General features: G+C 30.9%; 1 protein-coding gene across 1 annotated transcript; it reads left to right on the forward strand.

Moving 5' to 3' along the window:
• LOC109714899 (expansin-like A2) lies at positions 7,651 to 11,341 on the forward strand. Its single transcript, XM_020239628.1, is given in 8 exon segments — positions 7,651 to 7,935; positions 8,031 to 8,140; positions 8,511 to 8,530; positions 8,532 to 8,619; positions 8,621 to 8,658; positions 8,660 to 8,683; positions 9,532 to 9,664; positions 10,561 to 11,341. Coding segments are annotated over 8 exon segments (786 nt in total). The 5' UTR covers positions 7,651 to 7,811; the 3' UTR covers positions 10,810 to 11,341.

Here is a 20,058-nt window from a genome sequence, read left to right on the forward strand (position 1 = left end):
TATATCAATATTTAGTTAACTGAATTAGGTTACAGAATTTAATTGCAATAATTTTAAAAATTCTAGTCAGATACTACAAAGTGCAATTTACCTAAAAAGATTTATAATACAATTTTCCTCTAATATCATGTTGATAAAAGGGACTAATCTTGAATAATTATTTATTATGACCTTTTTAACAATTTTCTACTTTCAACTATTTTAAAGTCCTATTTTAAAGTCCTAGTTATTGTACAAACATATATTAAAAGGTAATTTTTGAGAAATAGAAATAGTTTTAAATGGCATGCCAAACACCGTAATCATATATCAATATCTAAGGCATCAATTTTCTACAGTCTCATACACAAAAAATTTCTTAGTGCGCGAATGTATTGTAACTTTTGATGAACAACAGATCGAATTGATAGACTTTATAGGTATGTAAAAACAAAACCGAAAATAAATACATACCAAAATTCAGGATCAAAACAAAAATATAAGATAACTCACAGAGAGCCATAGAGAAGAAATTCTTGATCAATTTTGCGGAAGCGTGAAGTCCGGCTATGGTTTGAAAGTCACGAACCGAACTTGGGTGATTTGGTTTCTCCCCCTGTCTCAGGCACTCTACCGTATGGTGTGGAACCGATAGTAATTCTTCACCAGAATGCGTATGAGAAGGTGGCAGGACCAATACACCTTTATATAGAGTCCAGATCGACTTTCCATCAAAGTCTGATTAGAATTTTATTTAAATCTGAAATAGATAGGATAGGGATAAAATATACCATATCAAGTAGTTCTAAATCTGTTAGGATTGACCTTTATCTATAGCAAATCCTAAATTAAATATGATTAATTGGGCCACAATATATGGAAATCCTAACACGAATTGCTCAATCTACACGCAAAAATTATATATATATATATATAGAGTTGAGCTAGAATACTATCGGTAGTAAACGAGTCGTTTTACTACCGATTTGTTTTTGATAATAGAGCTTCCAAATTGATGATCGGCTCCGTTAAATATGATCTAAACTATTTAAACTACCTAGAAATTAAATTTCACGCACTTTCGATATTGTTCTTTTATCCATCAAGTGAACAGAAAAATGAATGGCTGAAAATGAATACTCTTTAAAAAATGATGATAGGAGTCTTGTAATCAAGATCAAGAGTATAGATCTTGTTTTAAATAGTTTAAAAAATTTTCTAACAAAAATTCAATTGATTTGGATATCTTTACGCCGTTAAACGAGAAAGCGCCTCTTATCGACCATTAAAATTACAAATTTTGAAACCCTTTGATCATTAGGCAAATGATGTCGAAAAGATTTGAAATTTGATTTCTAAACACTTCGAGTGGTATAGATCATGTTCAACGGAACCGATCGTCAATTTGGAAGTTCTATCATCGAAAACAAATTGATAGTAAAACGGCTCGTTTACTACCGATAGTATTCTACCTCAACTCTCTCTCTCTCTCTCTCTCTCTCTCTCTCTCTCTATATATATATATATATAGTTGTACAAAATTTTTCACGTTTTTCTCACTAAATTTGAAAAGTCCAAATGTCTATGTTCAGGTGTACTATTTAATCAGATATGCACAGCTGATAATTAATTTGATCTTATCCTTAGCACGCCCTAATTTTCGTGCTTATTCGGGATCACAAGAACTCTTATCCGAATAGTTCAATTATTCCGCCACAACGGTTTACATCTTATCCCCCACAAATGCCACGTAGCCCATGCATGATGATGCACCCAACGTACACATCTAAACCCTACGAAATAATAACAATATAATATTATTATTATTATTACACTCACTAATACGTGTCATACACGTGGCAACACCCACACAAACGTGACATGCACATATTCTCCTAATTATAAATAATAATAATAATAATAATAATAATAATAATAATAATCCATGCATGGAATCGTAATAATTTTTGCTTGGAGTCTCCTCTAAGGAAAGGGAATACATCTTTTTATTCTTTTCCTTTTTAATTATTCTAATCCTTGCACCCACACCCAAGTTATGAGTCATGGTATATCCTTTGCTTTCCATTTGTTTTAAGCCCCTAAATTTTAGATCCCACCTTATATACCCCAACACTTGTTCAACATCAATTAATCCTTTTCCCTACATAGCCTTTTGTTTTAAGAAAAAATATATAATTAAAGATTGGCTAATTTTTATAAATTTGTAATTTATAGCGGCCCTCCTCCTCTCACTCTCTCTCACACTCACTCTCTCTCTCTCTCTCTCTCTCTCTCTCTCTCTCTCTCTCTCTCTCTTAAAATCCAAAACTTAAAAGCGGCTCACAAAAAAATTGTCCCATTCCCCAACCCCCTTTCAATAATTCAATATTAACATATAAACTCCATTGAGAGAAGAAGCCAAAAGGGGGAGACATGCATGAACTACACACTCTCTATACTCTTTCTCTCTCTAACTCTTTTTTCCTTTTTTGTCATTTTTTTAAAAAAAAAAAAACTCTCCTCGCCGGCGCACCATTTGGGCGCGTGTAGGAGTCCGTGGGCTTTAAAAATCACTTTTTTTATTTTTTTATTATTTTATTTAAGTTTTTAGCCCCACTCTATCTTCGGGTTCTTGCACTTGTCCTTTCCACCTTTCCACTTTTCTCTCTCTCTCTCTCCACCTCTACATGCATTAAAATTAGTATATTATTAAGCTTATGGAAACTTAATAAAGGTGCTCTCTCTCCCTTGCATACAAAATATTAAACTTATGTTGGCTTTTAGTTGAACAAAAGATTCTGAGCTTAAATTCTGATAAGAAGTTAATGTTTAATATTCGATGTCTTAATTTTAAAATTTAATTATTTTATACAAAGCACACATCTTCTTGTCAATATATACAGAACGATTGTGCTCTTAGGAGCACGGAGGCCTCCATATTTCTGAGCCGTTTTTAATGATGGAACTTTCGAATTCACTCCATTAGACTTGATCCGGCAAACTTGAAATTTCTAGAAAATAAATTTTATGATTTTTTGATATTATTTACCTAACAATCAAAAGAATTTAACATCAAAAGCTGAAAATAAAAATTCTATAAAAATAATGATATAGCACTAAAATTTTTTATTAGAGATAATAATCCTGTTGTTGTAGATAGTATATAGAATTTTGAATCAAAATTGCATTTCATTTGAATACTTTTACACCGTTAAACTTAAAAACGGCAGACATCAATCATGAAAAATAATTAATTTTTAATCTTTTCAATCACTAGGCAAATGATATCGAAAAGCACAAAAATTATTTTCTAGAAACTTCAAATACGCTAGATCAAGTTTAACGGAGCCGATCGTCGATTCGAAAATTCTATTATTGAAAACAGCTCAAAAGCGCGAAAGCCTATTGCTCTTAAAAGTACAACAGTCCTACTCTGTTTCTCTGTTTCTCTCTCTCTATATATATATATTGAGAAATTATTAGAGGGAAAGTTTTTTATTCTTACTTTTTACTATATAAAACAAGGGGCATTTTAACAATCTGTTTGAATATCAAGATAACTTTTCTAAGTTATCTACTATCTAGTGATAACTTATTCAATGTGAAAATATTTTATATTGTGATTGAATATTAAAAATTTGATTTTTGCTGCTCAAAGAATTTTGATATTTATATTTTGATATTAAAATATTTTAATTATAAAATGATTTATTTTATTTAGGAAAAATAGCTTTGAAAGCTGCATGATGTGCTATATTAGGTGAATTTTTTATTTATCAAATACTAAATTTTTTTGAGCAAATTAAAAAAAATATGTTAAATAAAATACTTATGTAGGGTATCATTTGGTTCGAGGATAAGCAAAAAGTGGGTATTCCGAGGATAGGTATAAATTGAGGTATAAGCGGGCATTAGCTCAATTTTGCGTTTGGATGAAAATTAGGTTATTCCTGAAAATAAGAAAAAAAGTATTTGGTTAAGTAAGATGGAATAAGAATTAAAGTGGATAGTTGTAAATAAAAAATAATAATATTATTCGTTTCTTTATATTAGAATTTGAATTTTTATATTTTATATTTATATTTTAAAATTTAAAATATAAACTTTTAAATTTTAAAAATCAAAATTAAATTTTAAAATTTTAAAATCTCAAATTTATAATTTTAAAAAATTAAAATTTTAAATTTTAAACTTTAAATTTAAGATGAAATTTTAATTTAAAAATACAAAATATCAAATTCTAAATATAAAAAATTAAAATATCAAATTTTAAAATTTAAAATTAAACATTTTAAATTTTAAATTTTAAATTTTGTAATTTTAAAAATTATAAATTTTAATTTTTAAACTTACGAAATTTAAATTTTATAATAAATTAAAAATTCTCTCACTCACTCTCTCTCTCTTCACGGGTTCACCTTGGGGTTCCCGAGAGGCTATTCTAGAATAACCCGTTAAGGAGGAAATTAGTGTTCCCACTATTTTTTATTTGTGTTTGGAGGATAAGGATGGAATAAGCCCTTTATTCCACCCTTATCCCCGAACCAAACATAACCTAGCTAAAGTTTAAATAACCTTTTGGAGCTTGAATAGCTTGGCCTGTTTAGAAGTAAAATTATCTATTTGTAAAAAATAAAAATAAAAATAAAATAAAATAAAATAAAATTTTAATAAATCCAAGATATAGACATAAATTACATAAAAAAATATTTTTTTAATATGCCCAAAATATGAACTTAAATTAAATAAAAGAATAAAAACACGAAATCTAGTTACATCTAAACAAGAACATTTTATTCTAATAACATGTAAATAATTATTATCTATAACAACTTAAACTATCCAAAAATAATATCTTAATATTTTTATTTAATACAAATTTTATTTTGTAAATGTGCGATGTTACTTGTACCTCATCCAACGGCTAATATTCTTTGACATATCTTATTAAACTTTTACTTTAATACTAAAAGCCCAAAAAAGATTGAAAAGTCTACCTCACTTACAAAGGTGTGTACATTTTACAATAAAAGATTTAAAGATTTATTAAAAAAATTTTAAAATTTTAATTTAAACAAATTATAAAAAAACAAGTGAAAAAATGTGCACCACCACATTCCTATGGGCAAACTTTATATTTAGAAGTAGGATATATAAAAGCACTGCTTAAAGTAGGGATGGCAATTCAGCTCGCTGTTCGCGAGCCAGATCTGTGTTCGGCTCGAAATGAGCTCAAGATCAGCTCGCTCGTTTAGTAAACAAGACGAACACGAGCTGAATTTTCAGCTCGTTTAATAAACTAGTCGAACACGAGCTGGGGTCAGCTCGCTCGTGTTCGGCTCGACAAACAGCTCGAATACATATTTATATTTATATAATTTATTTAATTTATATTTTTATATATAAATAAATATATATATAATATATATTTTTATATTTAAATTTAGCAAAAAAAAATAATACGAGCTTAATTACAAAAAGACTCATTTATATGTAAAGTTTCAACTATTAGATCAAAATCTAATGGATAAGATTTTATAAATTTATTTTTATATATTTAATCTAATTTTTTTAATTTATTGTTCGTTGGCCAGCTCGTGAGCGCAGCTCGTGTTCGCTCTTAATAAACGAGCCGAACACGAGCTAGAATTTTTCGGCTCGATACTTTTAACGACCAGTCGTGTTCGGCTCGTTTAATAAACGAGCTGAACACGAGCCGCCTCCAGCTCGCTCGTATTCAGCTTGTTTACACCACTAGCTTAAAGAGATATTCTGAATCTTTACGCAGAGAGGATGTAAAATTTGCATCTAGTAACAAAGAAACAAGAAATTTTTTTAAAAAAATTTAAATTTGGTATAAAGTTAGTACTTTTGTAATTGAATAGATTACTAGTGTTTGGTTAGGGGTTAGGGGGTGAAATAACCACTTAACCCCAAACTTATTTCCAAACACATCAAATAAGGAGTGGGGTTAGCAAACCCCACCCTAACTGGGCTATCCTGGAATAGCCCATTTGGGGTGGGATTAGCTAACCCCACTCCACCCCACTACTCCAACCAAACAAAACACTATTTTACCCGCTATCCTTTTTATTCCACCTACTTCAACCAAACACTATTTTTCTTAATTCTGAAATTACTCCAATTCTCAACCAAATATAAAAAATACTCTAACCCCACCTTAACTCTGAACTTAACCCTATTCTTGGAATAACTAATTTTTTCTTAACCCCGAACCAAACGGTAATAGGATTCTTTTTAATACTGTTGTTATTTTTTTATTTTTTTTAAACACTAATTTTATATATTTTGATGTGTTGGAGAAGACATTATATATAAAATTTTATATTTTTACAGTCTGCTGTCCACTCTTATACTTTAATTTTGTGTTTGGTTCGGGGATTAAGGGGTGGGATAACCCCTTAATCCCGAGTTTATTTCCAAACATGATTTTAGGGAGGTGGGGTTAGCTAATCCCATCCCAATTAGGGTAATCCAGGATAGCCCATGTGGAGTGGGGTTAGCTAATTCCAGCTAACCCCACCCCACTACTCCAACCAAAGAAAACATTATTTTACTCACTATCCTTCTTATCCCATCTACTCCAACCAAACACTATTTTCTTTAATCCTAAACTAACTCCAATTCTCAACCAAATATAAAAATAATCTAATCCCACCTTAACCCTGAACTTAACCATATCCCTAGAATAACTAGTTTTTCCTTAACCCCGAACCAAACGGTAGCTCGTATATAAATATTATTTAAAAATATAAAAAATAAACACGACACCAAGCTAGACCTTAATTTTTAATTTTAACTATCAAACACTCTAAAATTTTATTAAATATTTAAATATTTTTTAAAATATTATTAATACCATTTTTAACGGTATGTTTTGCATATAATTTTTTATTTTATTCAATCTCACAATACAAAAAAGTAAATTATTTTTTTTTTCAAAATATTCTCTCCCTTGAGAAAGCCTGCTATATATACAATGCTTCCACCGTATCATTAATAACAAGTCAATTGTAATTTTTTTAAAAAATACAATAAAAATATTTTTTAATAACTGTAATAGAATAGATAAATTCAAACGGGTTAATTTTATACATCTCCTTACAAACATAGTGAATGACAAATATATTTCTATAAAAGTCAACTTTTATACGTTGTCCTTATAAAAGTCCTAATGTTTATAAATATGTCTTTTTACTTTATTACCATTAAAATATTATTTCTTTTATAAGTAAAATGATCTTCTGGCATTACAAATATGCCCCTCTAAAAGTCTCAACTATTAATTAAAGAGGGATAAAAAGATCAATTAACCTCATCAATTAATTAGGATTAAATACTTTACCTATGATTAATTAATTTTTTCTAACGGATTATAACGGCAGGGACATATTTGAAAACAGCAAAATTTTTACAGAAACAATATATAAAATTTAAAATATATTTATAATTTACTATATTTATAAAAAAAGTATATAAAATTGATCTAATTAAAAAAAATAATTTAATTTTTTAAAAAATATAATATCATTAACATAATTAGTGTATTCTAAATTTTTTCATCTCTCTATCCTAATGGGTGGATTCTAATTATTAGAAGCACTCCTTTTGACCCACCCCCCACTTTACACCCCCACAACCATCACCTCCTCAACCCTCTCTCTCTCTCTCTCTCTCTCTCTCTCTCTCTTCACACTCTCTTCTCTTTAAAGCCTCCTCCTCCTCCTCTTTCTCTCCCCCCTCCACAAAAACCCAATTCTCTCATTAATCACTTTCCCCTCAGTTTCTCTCTCTAAAAAACCCTAACAAGCATGTCCATCCCCATCCTCTCCCTCTCCCTCTCCTTGTCTCTCCTCCTCTCTCTCTCTTTGGCTTGCGATCGATGCATCCACCAATCCAAAGCGACCTCGTTTTCCTCCTCCCTACCCCTCTCTGGTACAAAATTTTATAAATTCGATTTGGGGGTTTCTCGTTGTGTGCCCTAATTTGTGCTCAAATTGGGTCTGATTGTTTCAATTTTGATCTTGTAGCCGGAGCTTGCGGGTACGGCGCCATGGCTTTGGGCTTCAATGGTGGGTTTGTCGCCGCGGGGAGCTCCGCGGTTCACCGGGGAGGTGTTGGATGCGGAGCTTGTTTTCAGGTTGTTTTTTTAATTAATTTCATAATAATTCCCAAACCCCCAAAAAAACAAACCCTAATTTTTTTTTTTTTTTTTTTGTGTGTGTGTGTGTTTTTCGCTATTTAAATGATCGCTTCTTTTGGTTTCAACTTTTTAGAACCAAATTATGCGCAATTTTGAAGTTGCCCAATTTTAGCTTCTTTTTTTTAACAAAAAAAAAAACTTTTGGATCAAACCACACCATGTACTATTTGGAGATTTTAATTGATAGATAGATATAATTCTTTATATTTTTTTCGTATATCTGGGTTATATACAAATTTGATAGTAAATTTTGTTTTTATTATTAAATTAATATTATTTTAAATATTTTTATTAATATTATTTTTAGATAAGATGCAAGAACGCGAAGGTGTGAACAATGGAGGGTGAAGGTGATCCTCACCGACCTCGAGGACAATCGCACGGATTTTGTGCTTAGCGGCGGTGTTTTCGCGGCCCATGGCCCGCGATGGGATGGCCGCCAGTTTAACAAGCTCCGGTAGTAGATGTCGAGTACAAGCGGTAAATTATGTCTATCAACTATCTAATAATATTATATTATATATTATATATAATATATAAAAATATATATATATATATGCTACTATACATAATAGTACAAGCCTTGTACTATTGAGTTTCGCGTTGGATAAAAAGATATGCGGGGTTGGAAGTGATAGTAGCTAGTCTCCGGTTAAATTGATATGTGGTTCGTTTGAAGTGAGGTGGTTGGTTTAATAGTATCAATCTAACGCGGTGGAAATGAATCATATGTAAGAGTCTAACGGATATAGAAAACGTCAATAGTATCAAGGAACTTAGATTCTAGTCGATTAGTATAAGTAAGCGAAACCATATATATATTATATATATAATATATTCATCAATTATTAATTACTATATATATATTTTTAAAAAATTTATAAACTAAATAAATAAATAAAGTGGCATACTGAATAAGAAAAAGTAACTGTTGTCTGAGTAGTTATTTTTTATTTAAAAAAATTATTTTAAAGATTGGAGGTTCAAACTTCTGCTTGCATAATTTTTTCACTCAAGAAAAGCTGAGTATGTGAAACTTACTAAGATTGATTGATGGTGATTTTTTTAATTTTTTTTTTTATCTTTTTGGGGACATAGAAACAACTTTAGTGGGCGAAATTGCACGGGGAAAAGCTAGCCACTAACTTTTGTTGTAAAATTATTGTTATTATTATTTTTATTATTATTTTTTTTTTTTGCTAAACAAATTGCTGAAGAATAAAGTTATTATTATTTGTGAGTGGAAAAACACAAGTTGGTAAAAATGATTGGTAACATAATTTTTTTTTTTACTTTTTCTTTTTTTTTTTGTGTGTTTTTGGGAGCAGGATACCGTGCGAGTACAAGAACAAGAACCTGTCTATTCGGGTGGAGGAGGGTAGTAAATATCCCAACAACTTATCCATCAAATTCCTTTACCAAGGGGGTCAAACTGATATTGTTGCCGTAGACGTCGCTGAGGTAACAAATAACTAATACCTACTAACTACTACGCTTCCCTTTCTCCTTTTTTTCCTCCTCTAATAATAATGATGACAATAAATAGTAATAATGAATGCTAAAACTAAATATATAACTTTACTATGGGGGGTGTAGTGTAGTGTAGTGTTATTTGGTGTAGAGTAAGTGCTATATGTATTGCACAATATATATTCAAGTACGGTAAAAATGATGTAATTTTTTAATTACTATAAGAATTAGATTATTATATTATTGATAGTACTAAGTTATTAATATTATTAGGTTTTTGACCCTCGGAGATAATGTTCTTCTAGAGTTGAGTAGATGTTTTGCAGAATAATATAATCCAATGGATGAAAATAATTAAAAAGTTAAATCTTAGAAAACTTGCTAGTACGAAATGCTTGGTGCTTTTGATAGTATATAGTAGCCGAACTCTTATTATCAAATTGTTAATCGTAATAGTTTTACATCACCTTATATATTAATAATTTATCAACTTTTAGCCAATTAAATTCGATCATAGGATTTGATTGCAACAATTTTGAGAACTAAAGTGTCATCCGACTCATAGTTTGAGGACGAAACGTTCAATTTACTTTTCATATTATAAACTGCGGTGGTAACCGTCACCGAAGAAGCATGTAGTTTGTGATTAAGCTGATGATGATAATGATTTTACTGTGGTGTTTCCATTATAAGTGTATTTGGGCGAAAGAGGGCTTAATTAGAGCATCTCACTTAATTTGCGTAATGCAAATTTAATGCTCTAATTGGACAGTTAGATTAAAATGGATTATAGATCAGATAAGTTTGTACCCGTAATTTTTTTAAAAAAAATAAAAATAAAAGAATGTTCTTATTCCTTAGTAGTAAAATTTTATTGGTCGGTACAGGTGGGTTCATCTAATTGGCGGTTCATGAGCCGGGAGTACGGACCGGTCTGGAGCACGAACCGGGCCCCGGCCGGTCCGGTCCAGCTCCGGATGGTGGTGACGGGGGGCTACGACGGGAAGTGGGTGTGGGCCGAGCGAGAGGTGCTCCCGGTCCACTGGGCCCCCGGCTCGGTCTACGACTTGGGCCTCCAAATTGCTGACGTGGCACAGGAGGGGTGCTACCCCTGCGACACGCGAGAGTGGAAATAGTAGATATAAATACATGGATTCGGGAAATTTCAATCTAGGTCCCCCACTTTCAAGATAATTACAAAAAGTCCTTAATTATTTTTTTTTTTTGGAAAAGAAAAAAGCACCACCTTTTATGTGAGTTTATAAATCTTAAGCTTTTCTTTCGAGAAATGACGCTCACGTAGCTGGGACTTTTATGAAGGAAAAATTACCAATTTAAGAAGCTTAATATATAAAAAGATAGAAAATTAATTAAGGACTTTTTTTGAATTGTTTGAGAAGTAAGGGACCAACAGATGAATTTCCCTTATTAGATTCTTTAAGGAACGTCCCTCGTTCTTTCTTCTTCTAATTAAGAAGACGTGGGAGACTAACACACTGGGACTCTGTATTAATCTTTTTGTCTCTTTCCCCCTCCCCCTTTTTTATTTTCTCCTTTTGTCCCTTTCTTTTTTTTTCTTGTTTTTTTTTTTTTCTGTACATTGAATGAGTAATGTAATATAAAAATATCCGAGGGCTTAAATATCAAAAAGTCCGGCATTCTAAGCAACGTGCTAACCTACTACTACTGTTTTTAGATTATTATTATTTTAAGCTTATTTACACGTCGTTCTCCGCAAATTAAGAAGCGTGTTGATTAGTTTAGCTCTTAAATTTTAATTTATGATAATTTTTATTCAAACTTTATAAAGTATTGTAATTAAGTGTTACAGTGCAATTTAGTTGACTAACCAATATTTTATGTTAATGATGTGAAAGTAATGTGGAAGTGATGTGGCAATTTTAATTATCCTCGCATCGTCAATTACAACAGAGACGCATGATTTGCACATTAACGATATATTAATATTTAGTCAATTAGTTGGATTATGGGATATGACTGTAATAATTTTGAAAATTCGAATAAAAAATTACTGTTGATCGTGCGTTTGGTCCTCAAACTATGAGGAGGGCGATATCTTAGTTCTTAAATTTTATTTTAATATAATTTTTGACTTGGACTTTTAGAATTATTACAAATGAAGTCACGCAATCCAATTTAATTAACTAAATGCTAACGCAACGCTAATACAAAAAAGATGTGTCATCTTAATTATTGGCGTATTATTAATCACAACACTACTACATACATCACTTTTATGTTAGTAAATTAGGTTATAAAATTTGATTGCAACAATTTCGAAAGTTTGAATGATAAATTATAAAAAATTAAAATTTGAAAGCTAAAATATCATCCACCTGGTAGTTTGAAAATGAAACATAAAAGTTACCACAAAAATAATAGTAAATTAAAATTTACAGACTAAAATGTCGCAAGACTTATAGTTTTATAACCAAAAGTGCAATTTAACTATGATAATAATATTACACTGGTGAAATAACTCGCGTGATGCGACAGATAGGTAATAGAAAAAAATAAAAATTTATGAAAGAAATGAAAATATGAAAATATAGATATCACATGATTATTGAGAATGGGGTAGTTGGCGATGGCATCGTACACCGTCCTTGCCGAGGACACGTGAGGAGCAACGGATGGAGCCCGAACAGCTCCGAGCGGCGAACGAGAAGAAAAATGAGAGAGAAAAGGAAAACTTAAAATCATGGAAGGAGAGATTCAAAACAACTGCATAGGTGAGGTGAGGGAAGAGAGAGGGATGCCGCTATCAGTTTGTGAGATAAAAAAAAAAAGAGAGAAAGAGAGTTAAAGGATGTGGCTGTGAGAAAGAAGAAGAGATTTACTAAAGTAAAAAAAAAAAAGAAAGAAAAAAATTTAAAATAAATAGTAGATACCACCACCCTCAAATAAAGGTGGTACAGCCACACATTGGATTTAGACATGAGAAATCATGTATAGAAGATATATAGAAGTATAGATATGGGTGTAATAGTCACCATGTGTTTTCTCCTACTACATATATGTATGTGCTTTTGCTTCAAAGTTCACATGCTATAAAGCTATTTTTTGAGTAGGTCCTCCCCTAGGAAGCACTTCTGTAACCTTGCATATTTGAAAATGCAGTAGCTTGACATTTGATAAATAAAATATTTAAGTGATTCCAGCTGTAGATAAAAATGCCTCAAAAAAAAAAAAAATATGTTGTTTAGGTACTGTTTGGTTCGGGTATAAACAAGAACTAGCTATTACAGGGATGGGTACAAGTATAGGGATAAGAAAAATAGCGTTTGGATAACAATTGGGTTGTTCCTGGGGATAAGAAAAATAGCGTTTTGATAGATAATATGGAATAAGAAAAATATTTGGTAATTTTATATAGAAAATAGAGGTGTTGATGGGAATAGTTATAACCGGTTATTGTAGGTAACCGAGAATTACTGTTCTCGGATAAAAAATTAGCGTTTAGGTATAAAGGGGATAAGCAGTCTATCCCTATCCCCTAACTAAACACTGCCAGTTTAGACCCCGAAAGTAAAAGCTTAAGTTTAAATCCCTTGATTTTGACTTTAAAAAACTATTGATGAAGTTTCGATTATATAAATATTTTGGCTCGATCAGATTAATGCTACTGCAAAAGTATAGTTTGAGTAAACCTAAAATCTTATTTAAGATTTAATTCACACTAGAAGCTTCAAAAGTATTGTTTTTTCGTCTAAGTTCTAATAGTTCTTAAAAAAAAAATAAGAGATTTTTGGACTTTCTATGATGTGAAATAGAGAATCTGTTTCAAAAAATATATTCAAAAAAGTACTAATAACCTTTCAACTAAAGCCCTCTTAATAGCCTTCTAACAATTTTCAAATTACCATTTGGCCTTTTAAGGATCCAAAAGTTTATTCAATTTCATTTTCACAACCATAAAGATGAGCACGTCTCCTGTATTTTCGAAAATGCATTCAGATTATTTTCGATAATAAGACATCTGATTCGACGACCAACTCCATTAAACATAATATATACTATTAGAACTATTTAGAAAGTAAATTTTATAATTTTTTGATATTATTTACTAATTGTTCAACGGGTCAAAAAATGACTATCTTAATAGCATTAATAAGTTGCACAGTATAGAACAATCCAAATTTGGTAAAATTTTAATAGCAAATTCTGCTTGCCATCAATAGCGAGATCAATATTTTCATTTAAAATTTAAATCGTTTATCACTATTTTTTATAAGATTTTTATCTTCATCCATTCATTTTGAGGTCATCTATTTTCTCAACAAACGAAGTCAACAATTTATGAGATTCGATTTTTAAATAGTTCCAACACTATAGATTATGTCTAACAAAGCAAAATCACTGAATCGAGTATCTCATTACCGAAAATAATTTAAAAGCACAAAAACTTTGTACTTTCGAAAGTACAGCAGCCTAGCTCATAAAAAGATAAAAATTTTTGGACGCTTTTCAAATAGAAAACTTGTTTTAGAAAGAGGCCAAACAAGCGCTAAGCAGAGGTAGAGACAAAAGTGGATAAGCTTAGGTCAGGATAATGGGCCTATTATGAACTAGAGTTGGGTCCACAAAATAGCAAAATATTGTAATGTGCATCCACAATATTGCTAACTAAGAGACCTACCTAATTATAAGTGGAGTTAGTGAATAGGATTACTATGTAAACACATAGATTAATTGTTGTCTCAATAACTAACACTTTGGCTCTTGCTACCTTAGTTTGAGATTTGTGGGACAACATATGTTTATGTGATGGTAATTAATGGGAACAAAATGGTGGTCTCAATCCAATCAACAACATAATGAACTTTGGAAGTTGGGGTTGGTTGGGCATGGGGCTACTCTTTGCCCTAAAAATTCCTAGACGCTAAAAAGACTAGTTTGTTGTTTCTTTCATGCCATTATAAATATATTTTTTTTATTAAACAGCTTTCTTAACCATAAAAAAAGACTGCATGCAATGAATAATGGTCTTTTATGAATAAGGCCAATGCAAAATCACCAACTTTTAACTTATTCTTTCTTTAGTCCATTGCTGTTTTGATTCCAAGTACTTCTTTGGCCTTCTCTGTAAAATTTAATGCGCAAAAACGGAGAACCATTAAAAATTTCAACCAATTTAAGGAGCTATAAAACCAAGCTACTACTAATACCTAGTACTTAGACATGTAGATGCCAACAATGTGATAATGTTGAAATTTGGAAGATTCTTTTTTTGGATCATAATTTTCCAGCTCAAAACATTATGTTGCTATGTACATCTTCTTTTCTTTTCTTTTTTTCTTTTGACTAATTACTTTGCATGCAAATGCACATACCAAAGTACTAGATATGAAAAGAGTGCTTCTTTAGCGCGCCGCTGATGCCATTTAGGAGCCATCATGGAATAGTCGAATAATTTCGCATTAGATTGATAAAATTAGGTCAAGCATACTTCAATTTTTTGTAATAATAATAACAAATTTCAATAATTCAAACATAGATAGTTACTGCATGGTAATCATACTTCGCATTAATTGTTACCCAAAATAATAATGTTATGCCAAGCATATTGAATATTATGCTATTCAAAAAATCAATACGTTTTAACACGCACTAAGCAGGACTGCGGAATTATTGTGACAAATAGAATCTTCGCGATCTCTCCTTGCAACAAATTCCGAAAAATTTTCAAAAAAAAACAAAAACTCCTATTGAAAACCTCTATACCTTGTCATTAAATGTAGAGTAGGTGATTACACAACAAATTAATTTAACTTCAAAGTGAGCAGGTTTCCTATCATCTTCAAATGATAGCACTCATTGAGAGAAGTGTAAGGCCATGAACACACATACACATGTCAAAGATTATTAAGTAGCTAAGATTGGTGACCAACCAAGGAGGTAATGACATCAACTTGATCTCTCACTCATGTACCATGTTAGTTAGTTTTCACATCATTTTAATTAGTTAGAGTTGTCTCATTTATTGTCTAATAAAAACTCATATTGAACCTAAGCTCATTGCAATAATTAAACTCCTGAGGATAACCTACAACAAGGACAAGCACATCACCTACCCTCAATAGAGAAAAAGCTACTTTGGTTGAAAAAAGAGGATTGGTATCTGGTACTGTTATTTATAGCTGTTCTTATTAGTGGATTGTACTAAGCCAAAAGTAGAAATGCCTTGTTGTCAAAAACTTGTTGGTTTTAGTCCAAATTGGGAAAAGGGCTTTTTGGATTGGGGAATCATTGCATGAGTGCTAAGCACATCAAATGTCATGTATCTGTTTGGGTGGGTATATATCTTTACCTAAACCTAACTAACTATAAGGTCTAGTATATGCTTCAAACCATTTGTGAAGCACAAGCTACATATAGTCTTTTTAATATCTTATATGTGTGAAGTGCTTTGGATTCCTTGCTTTCGAATATTCTAATAATTTTAGAGTTAGAATTTAGAATATAATAATAATACTTAGGATTTAATAATGTAATTAATATTTGAAATATATATATTAATGATATTGTCATGTCATCAACAGCATTAGAGGATATCTTCTAGCGTACATGTAGCAGCTCTCTTTATATATTTAACACTGCCCCCCCCAATATGGGTTAGAGGCTTTTTGATGGTCCAAACTTTTGGTACGGCATTCCATAGAATTTTATTTTTAATATTTTATATAAAAGGATAAATTGCATATTTTGTTTTCAAACTGTAAGGCAGGTGGTTTTTTGGTTCTCAAAGTTTAATTTTATTATTATAATTTCTAGGGAAAACTTCAAAAACCCTCCCTGTGGTTTCATGCATTCTCACTTTACTACCCCGTGGTTTAAAACGTATCAATTTGCCCCCCTGTGGTTTCATTTTTATCTTTTCGGAAGCTTTTTCGTTAACATTTCGTTAAATTATATACAAAAAACTTCAGATAACCATCTATATTTATCGAATATTCACTTTAGTATCCTTTAATTTTAACTTTGTCACTGATTTAAGAAAAAAATAATAATAAAATTGATAACAAAAAGAGAAAAACGAAACCACAGGGGGGCAAATTGATACGTTTTAAACCACAGGGTACTAAAGTGAGAAAGCACGAAACCACAGGGGGGGTTTTTGAAGTTTTCCCTAATTTCTAATGCAAACTTTTAAAATTACTATGGTCAAGTGCTCTAACCTAATTTAATTAATTGACTAAATATTGATATATCGTTAATGCAAAAGTAATGTAACAGCGTTATAATTGATAAGGTGTTGATAATTAAGATGTTATATCACTTGAGCATCAGCGATCCGTCAACATTTGGTAAAATAAATTGGGTCAGAGGACTTGATCGAAGCAATTTTGGAAGTTCGAGCCAAAAATTACAATAAATTAAAATTTGAGAACTAAAGTATCACCGGCCTTATAGTTTGAGGACCAAATATACAATTTACCTTCCTAATTAAGTTTAGGTCAGTACCAATCTTCTAAATTACCTTTACTATTTTACCTAATCCTAACTCAACCTGGCTAATCCATTGTTATCTCTATTATCTATTCTAACTTATCGAGTTTAGGACGAGCATATATATATTAAACTCAGGGATTGATCAAGTCATATTAGATTATCGATCTCATATAGCCTTTTTATCAGATTCAAATACGATCAGACTCAAATATGATCCCCATGGTGTGATCCAATTTAAAAGTTGCAAAATGGAAAAAAAAAAAAAAAAAAAAAAAAAAAAAATTTACCTACCTAAGTAGGATTGCAGTAGTGTTCCAATCTAAGGGGTTTGGTAGGGGAGATGTATGTAATGAGCCAACAATTTTTCCCTACATGTTCTTGTCATATGCAAGCACATGCAAAAGTGAGTTGGTAGCTTCTTGTATTTTCTCATGTGGTAACAAATTTCAAACTTGAGAGAGATTCTGATTGACTTAGCTATATATGTGCATCTTGTTTACAAATCGTGCTACGTATTTTAAAGCAAAAATTTCAATTTAGAGCTCTTATATATATATGCTACTGCAGAATTATTTAACTATATACTAGGCAGATGATCGGCATTATAATGCAATACTAATAAATTTTTTTTAGCATTGTTTATTTAAAATCACTAAAATGTTGTATATCTTAACTACTTAGCATGATATTTACGTTTACGGGGCATTTGGTTTAGCGTAAAATGAACCAAAAAAATTATTTTTAGTATGAAAAATACTTTTCCGCCTGTTTGCTTCGTCGTAAAAATATTTTTCCCGTGAAAGTACTTTTACGGGTTTTGTGAAAAATTGAAATTTTCGTTTTCCCCTTACTTTCGGCAGAAAACTCAAACTCAAACTGTATAAAACTTTTTTCATTTATTTTTTTCACCAAACCAAATAAATATAGATTTTTTTCTTTCAACCAAACAAATGTTGATGAAAACTATTTTTCTTTTTCCCTACAAATCAAATATTACAAAGCGTAAAACTTTTTTTTTCCCACTTAAAATTTTTTCACAAAAAATTATTTTTCATGGTTTTAAGTAGAACCAAACAAACCCTTACCTTAATAAGAAGTATCAAATACATACTTTAGATTCAAAACAAGGATAAAGAGTCCAAATACACTGTAATTCCAAATTTCATTATCACTACATTCATTAAAGTAGTTATTGGGAAAAATTATATTCAATAGGTTTTGGTAAGGGGGACTTGTTGATAACTGTCAACATCCTCCTGAGACAGCATTGATGCATGAAAAAAAAAAAACAATGGGGATGGGTATCTTTGTAGGTGGAAACTTAGCTTTAGTCAAAATTAAGGTGAGATTATTAAATTAGGGTGACATCATGTAAATTAGTTCTATGACTTCCCAGTACCTAGTGAAAATGTAGTGTTATAGTGACTCTTATTTTTGCATCAAAACCATCAAAATAAAGCCTCTAATAATAATATTGAGCTAGACTAAAATGTGGATCGTAAGCACTAACTAACTATGTTAAAAATAAGTGCTTACAGAAAAGATGCACCAATCGCACTTAAGAGTTTGGTTATAGTAGTCACGGGCTTCAATTTGACTCAACTCATCTGAGTATTAGGTTTTTTATTGAATCTCTCTCTTTATCTTTAGGTCTATTGTAGACCGCAGTCCCACTCAACTTATTATGCCCAACCAATTTAACTTATTAACCTTCTGAACCGAACCTACTATTACAGGGCAGAAAGTTGAATCTAGTTTAGTCAATAATAAATAGCTAGCATATAATACTCCTATAACTAAAATGAAGAGTTCACTTCTATATCATTCCCCACAATAGGTCATCAAAATCAACACTCAGTATTGTTAAACTAGACCTAGACCATTTAAACTTTCTAATTTTCATATTCTATGATTTTTCAACCCCGTTTGCTTAGTATTCAATTGGTCTCGGTATCAATTATTTCTAATTGTTAATATAAGGTGAAATTGAGGCTACTTGATCAGTAGACAAATAATATCGAATAATCGTGAAATTTGAGTTTTAAAAGGTTCAAATTGATTGTCGATTCAGATAACACATTGTCGGAAACTACGCAAAAGGCAAACTCTCCTGTTCACACAACTAGCCTAACCTTAGAAATATTTCATATATAACAGATAATTTAGTTTTTACATTATATAATCTAGCTAATTGGTTAATTATAAAGAGTAATAATACGCCTAAAAGCATAATTACAAACTACATAGTCATGAGTTTTAAGAACTTGTTTTGAAGCGTAGCGTTACGCTATTACAAATTGTGTGTGATAAGCACTCTTTAAAATTATTTATAAAAAAATAATGCTATACTTTTTTTTGAGAGATAGGTAGCAAGCTACCCGCTTCGTTTATTTCATTTAGAAAATAAACTTAGCTGGAATTATGAATCAACTAAGATTCGAACTTGGGTCTCGAGTACCAACCACCAAACCCTTTGCCACTTGCTCTAGGGATGGTCGGTAAATAATGCTATACTTACGAACATCTTACAAACTATTTAAATACTCAAACATTTGATTTCTACGGTCTCACGGAACAACAAAAACATAACTATACATTTTCTTGTGCCAATTACATTTGGGCCAACACCATCAAGTAGCCGTTAATATGAATTGCACCCTAACATTTGGAATTGGGTTACTTCAACAAGTGTTTCAAAAACCAGGTCGCTACAGCGACCTGATTTTTTACCACTACTGATTGAACCAATGACGCTAGCATGGCTTCAGTTATTATTATATATAACTAGGCTAAAATACTATCGGCAGTATAGAGACTTCAATGGTATCGAATTATTTTTAATGATGGGATATATGAATTGACGATCGGCTCCATTAAACATAAAAATCTCATAAAAAATTATGACAAAAAAA

The sequence above is a fragment of the Ananas comosus genome, linkage group 9 (genome assembly GCF_001540865.1).
Source record: "Ananas comosus cultivar F153 linkage group 9, ASM154086v1, whole genome shotgun sequence".
Classification (NCBI taxonomy): Eukaryota; Viridiplantae; Streptophyta; class Magnoliopsida; order Poales; family Bromeliaceae; genus Ananas; species Ananas comosus.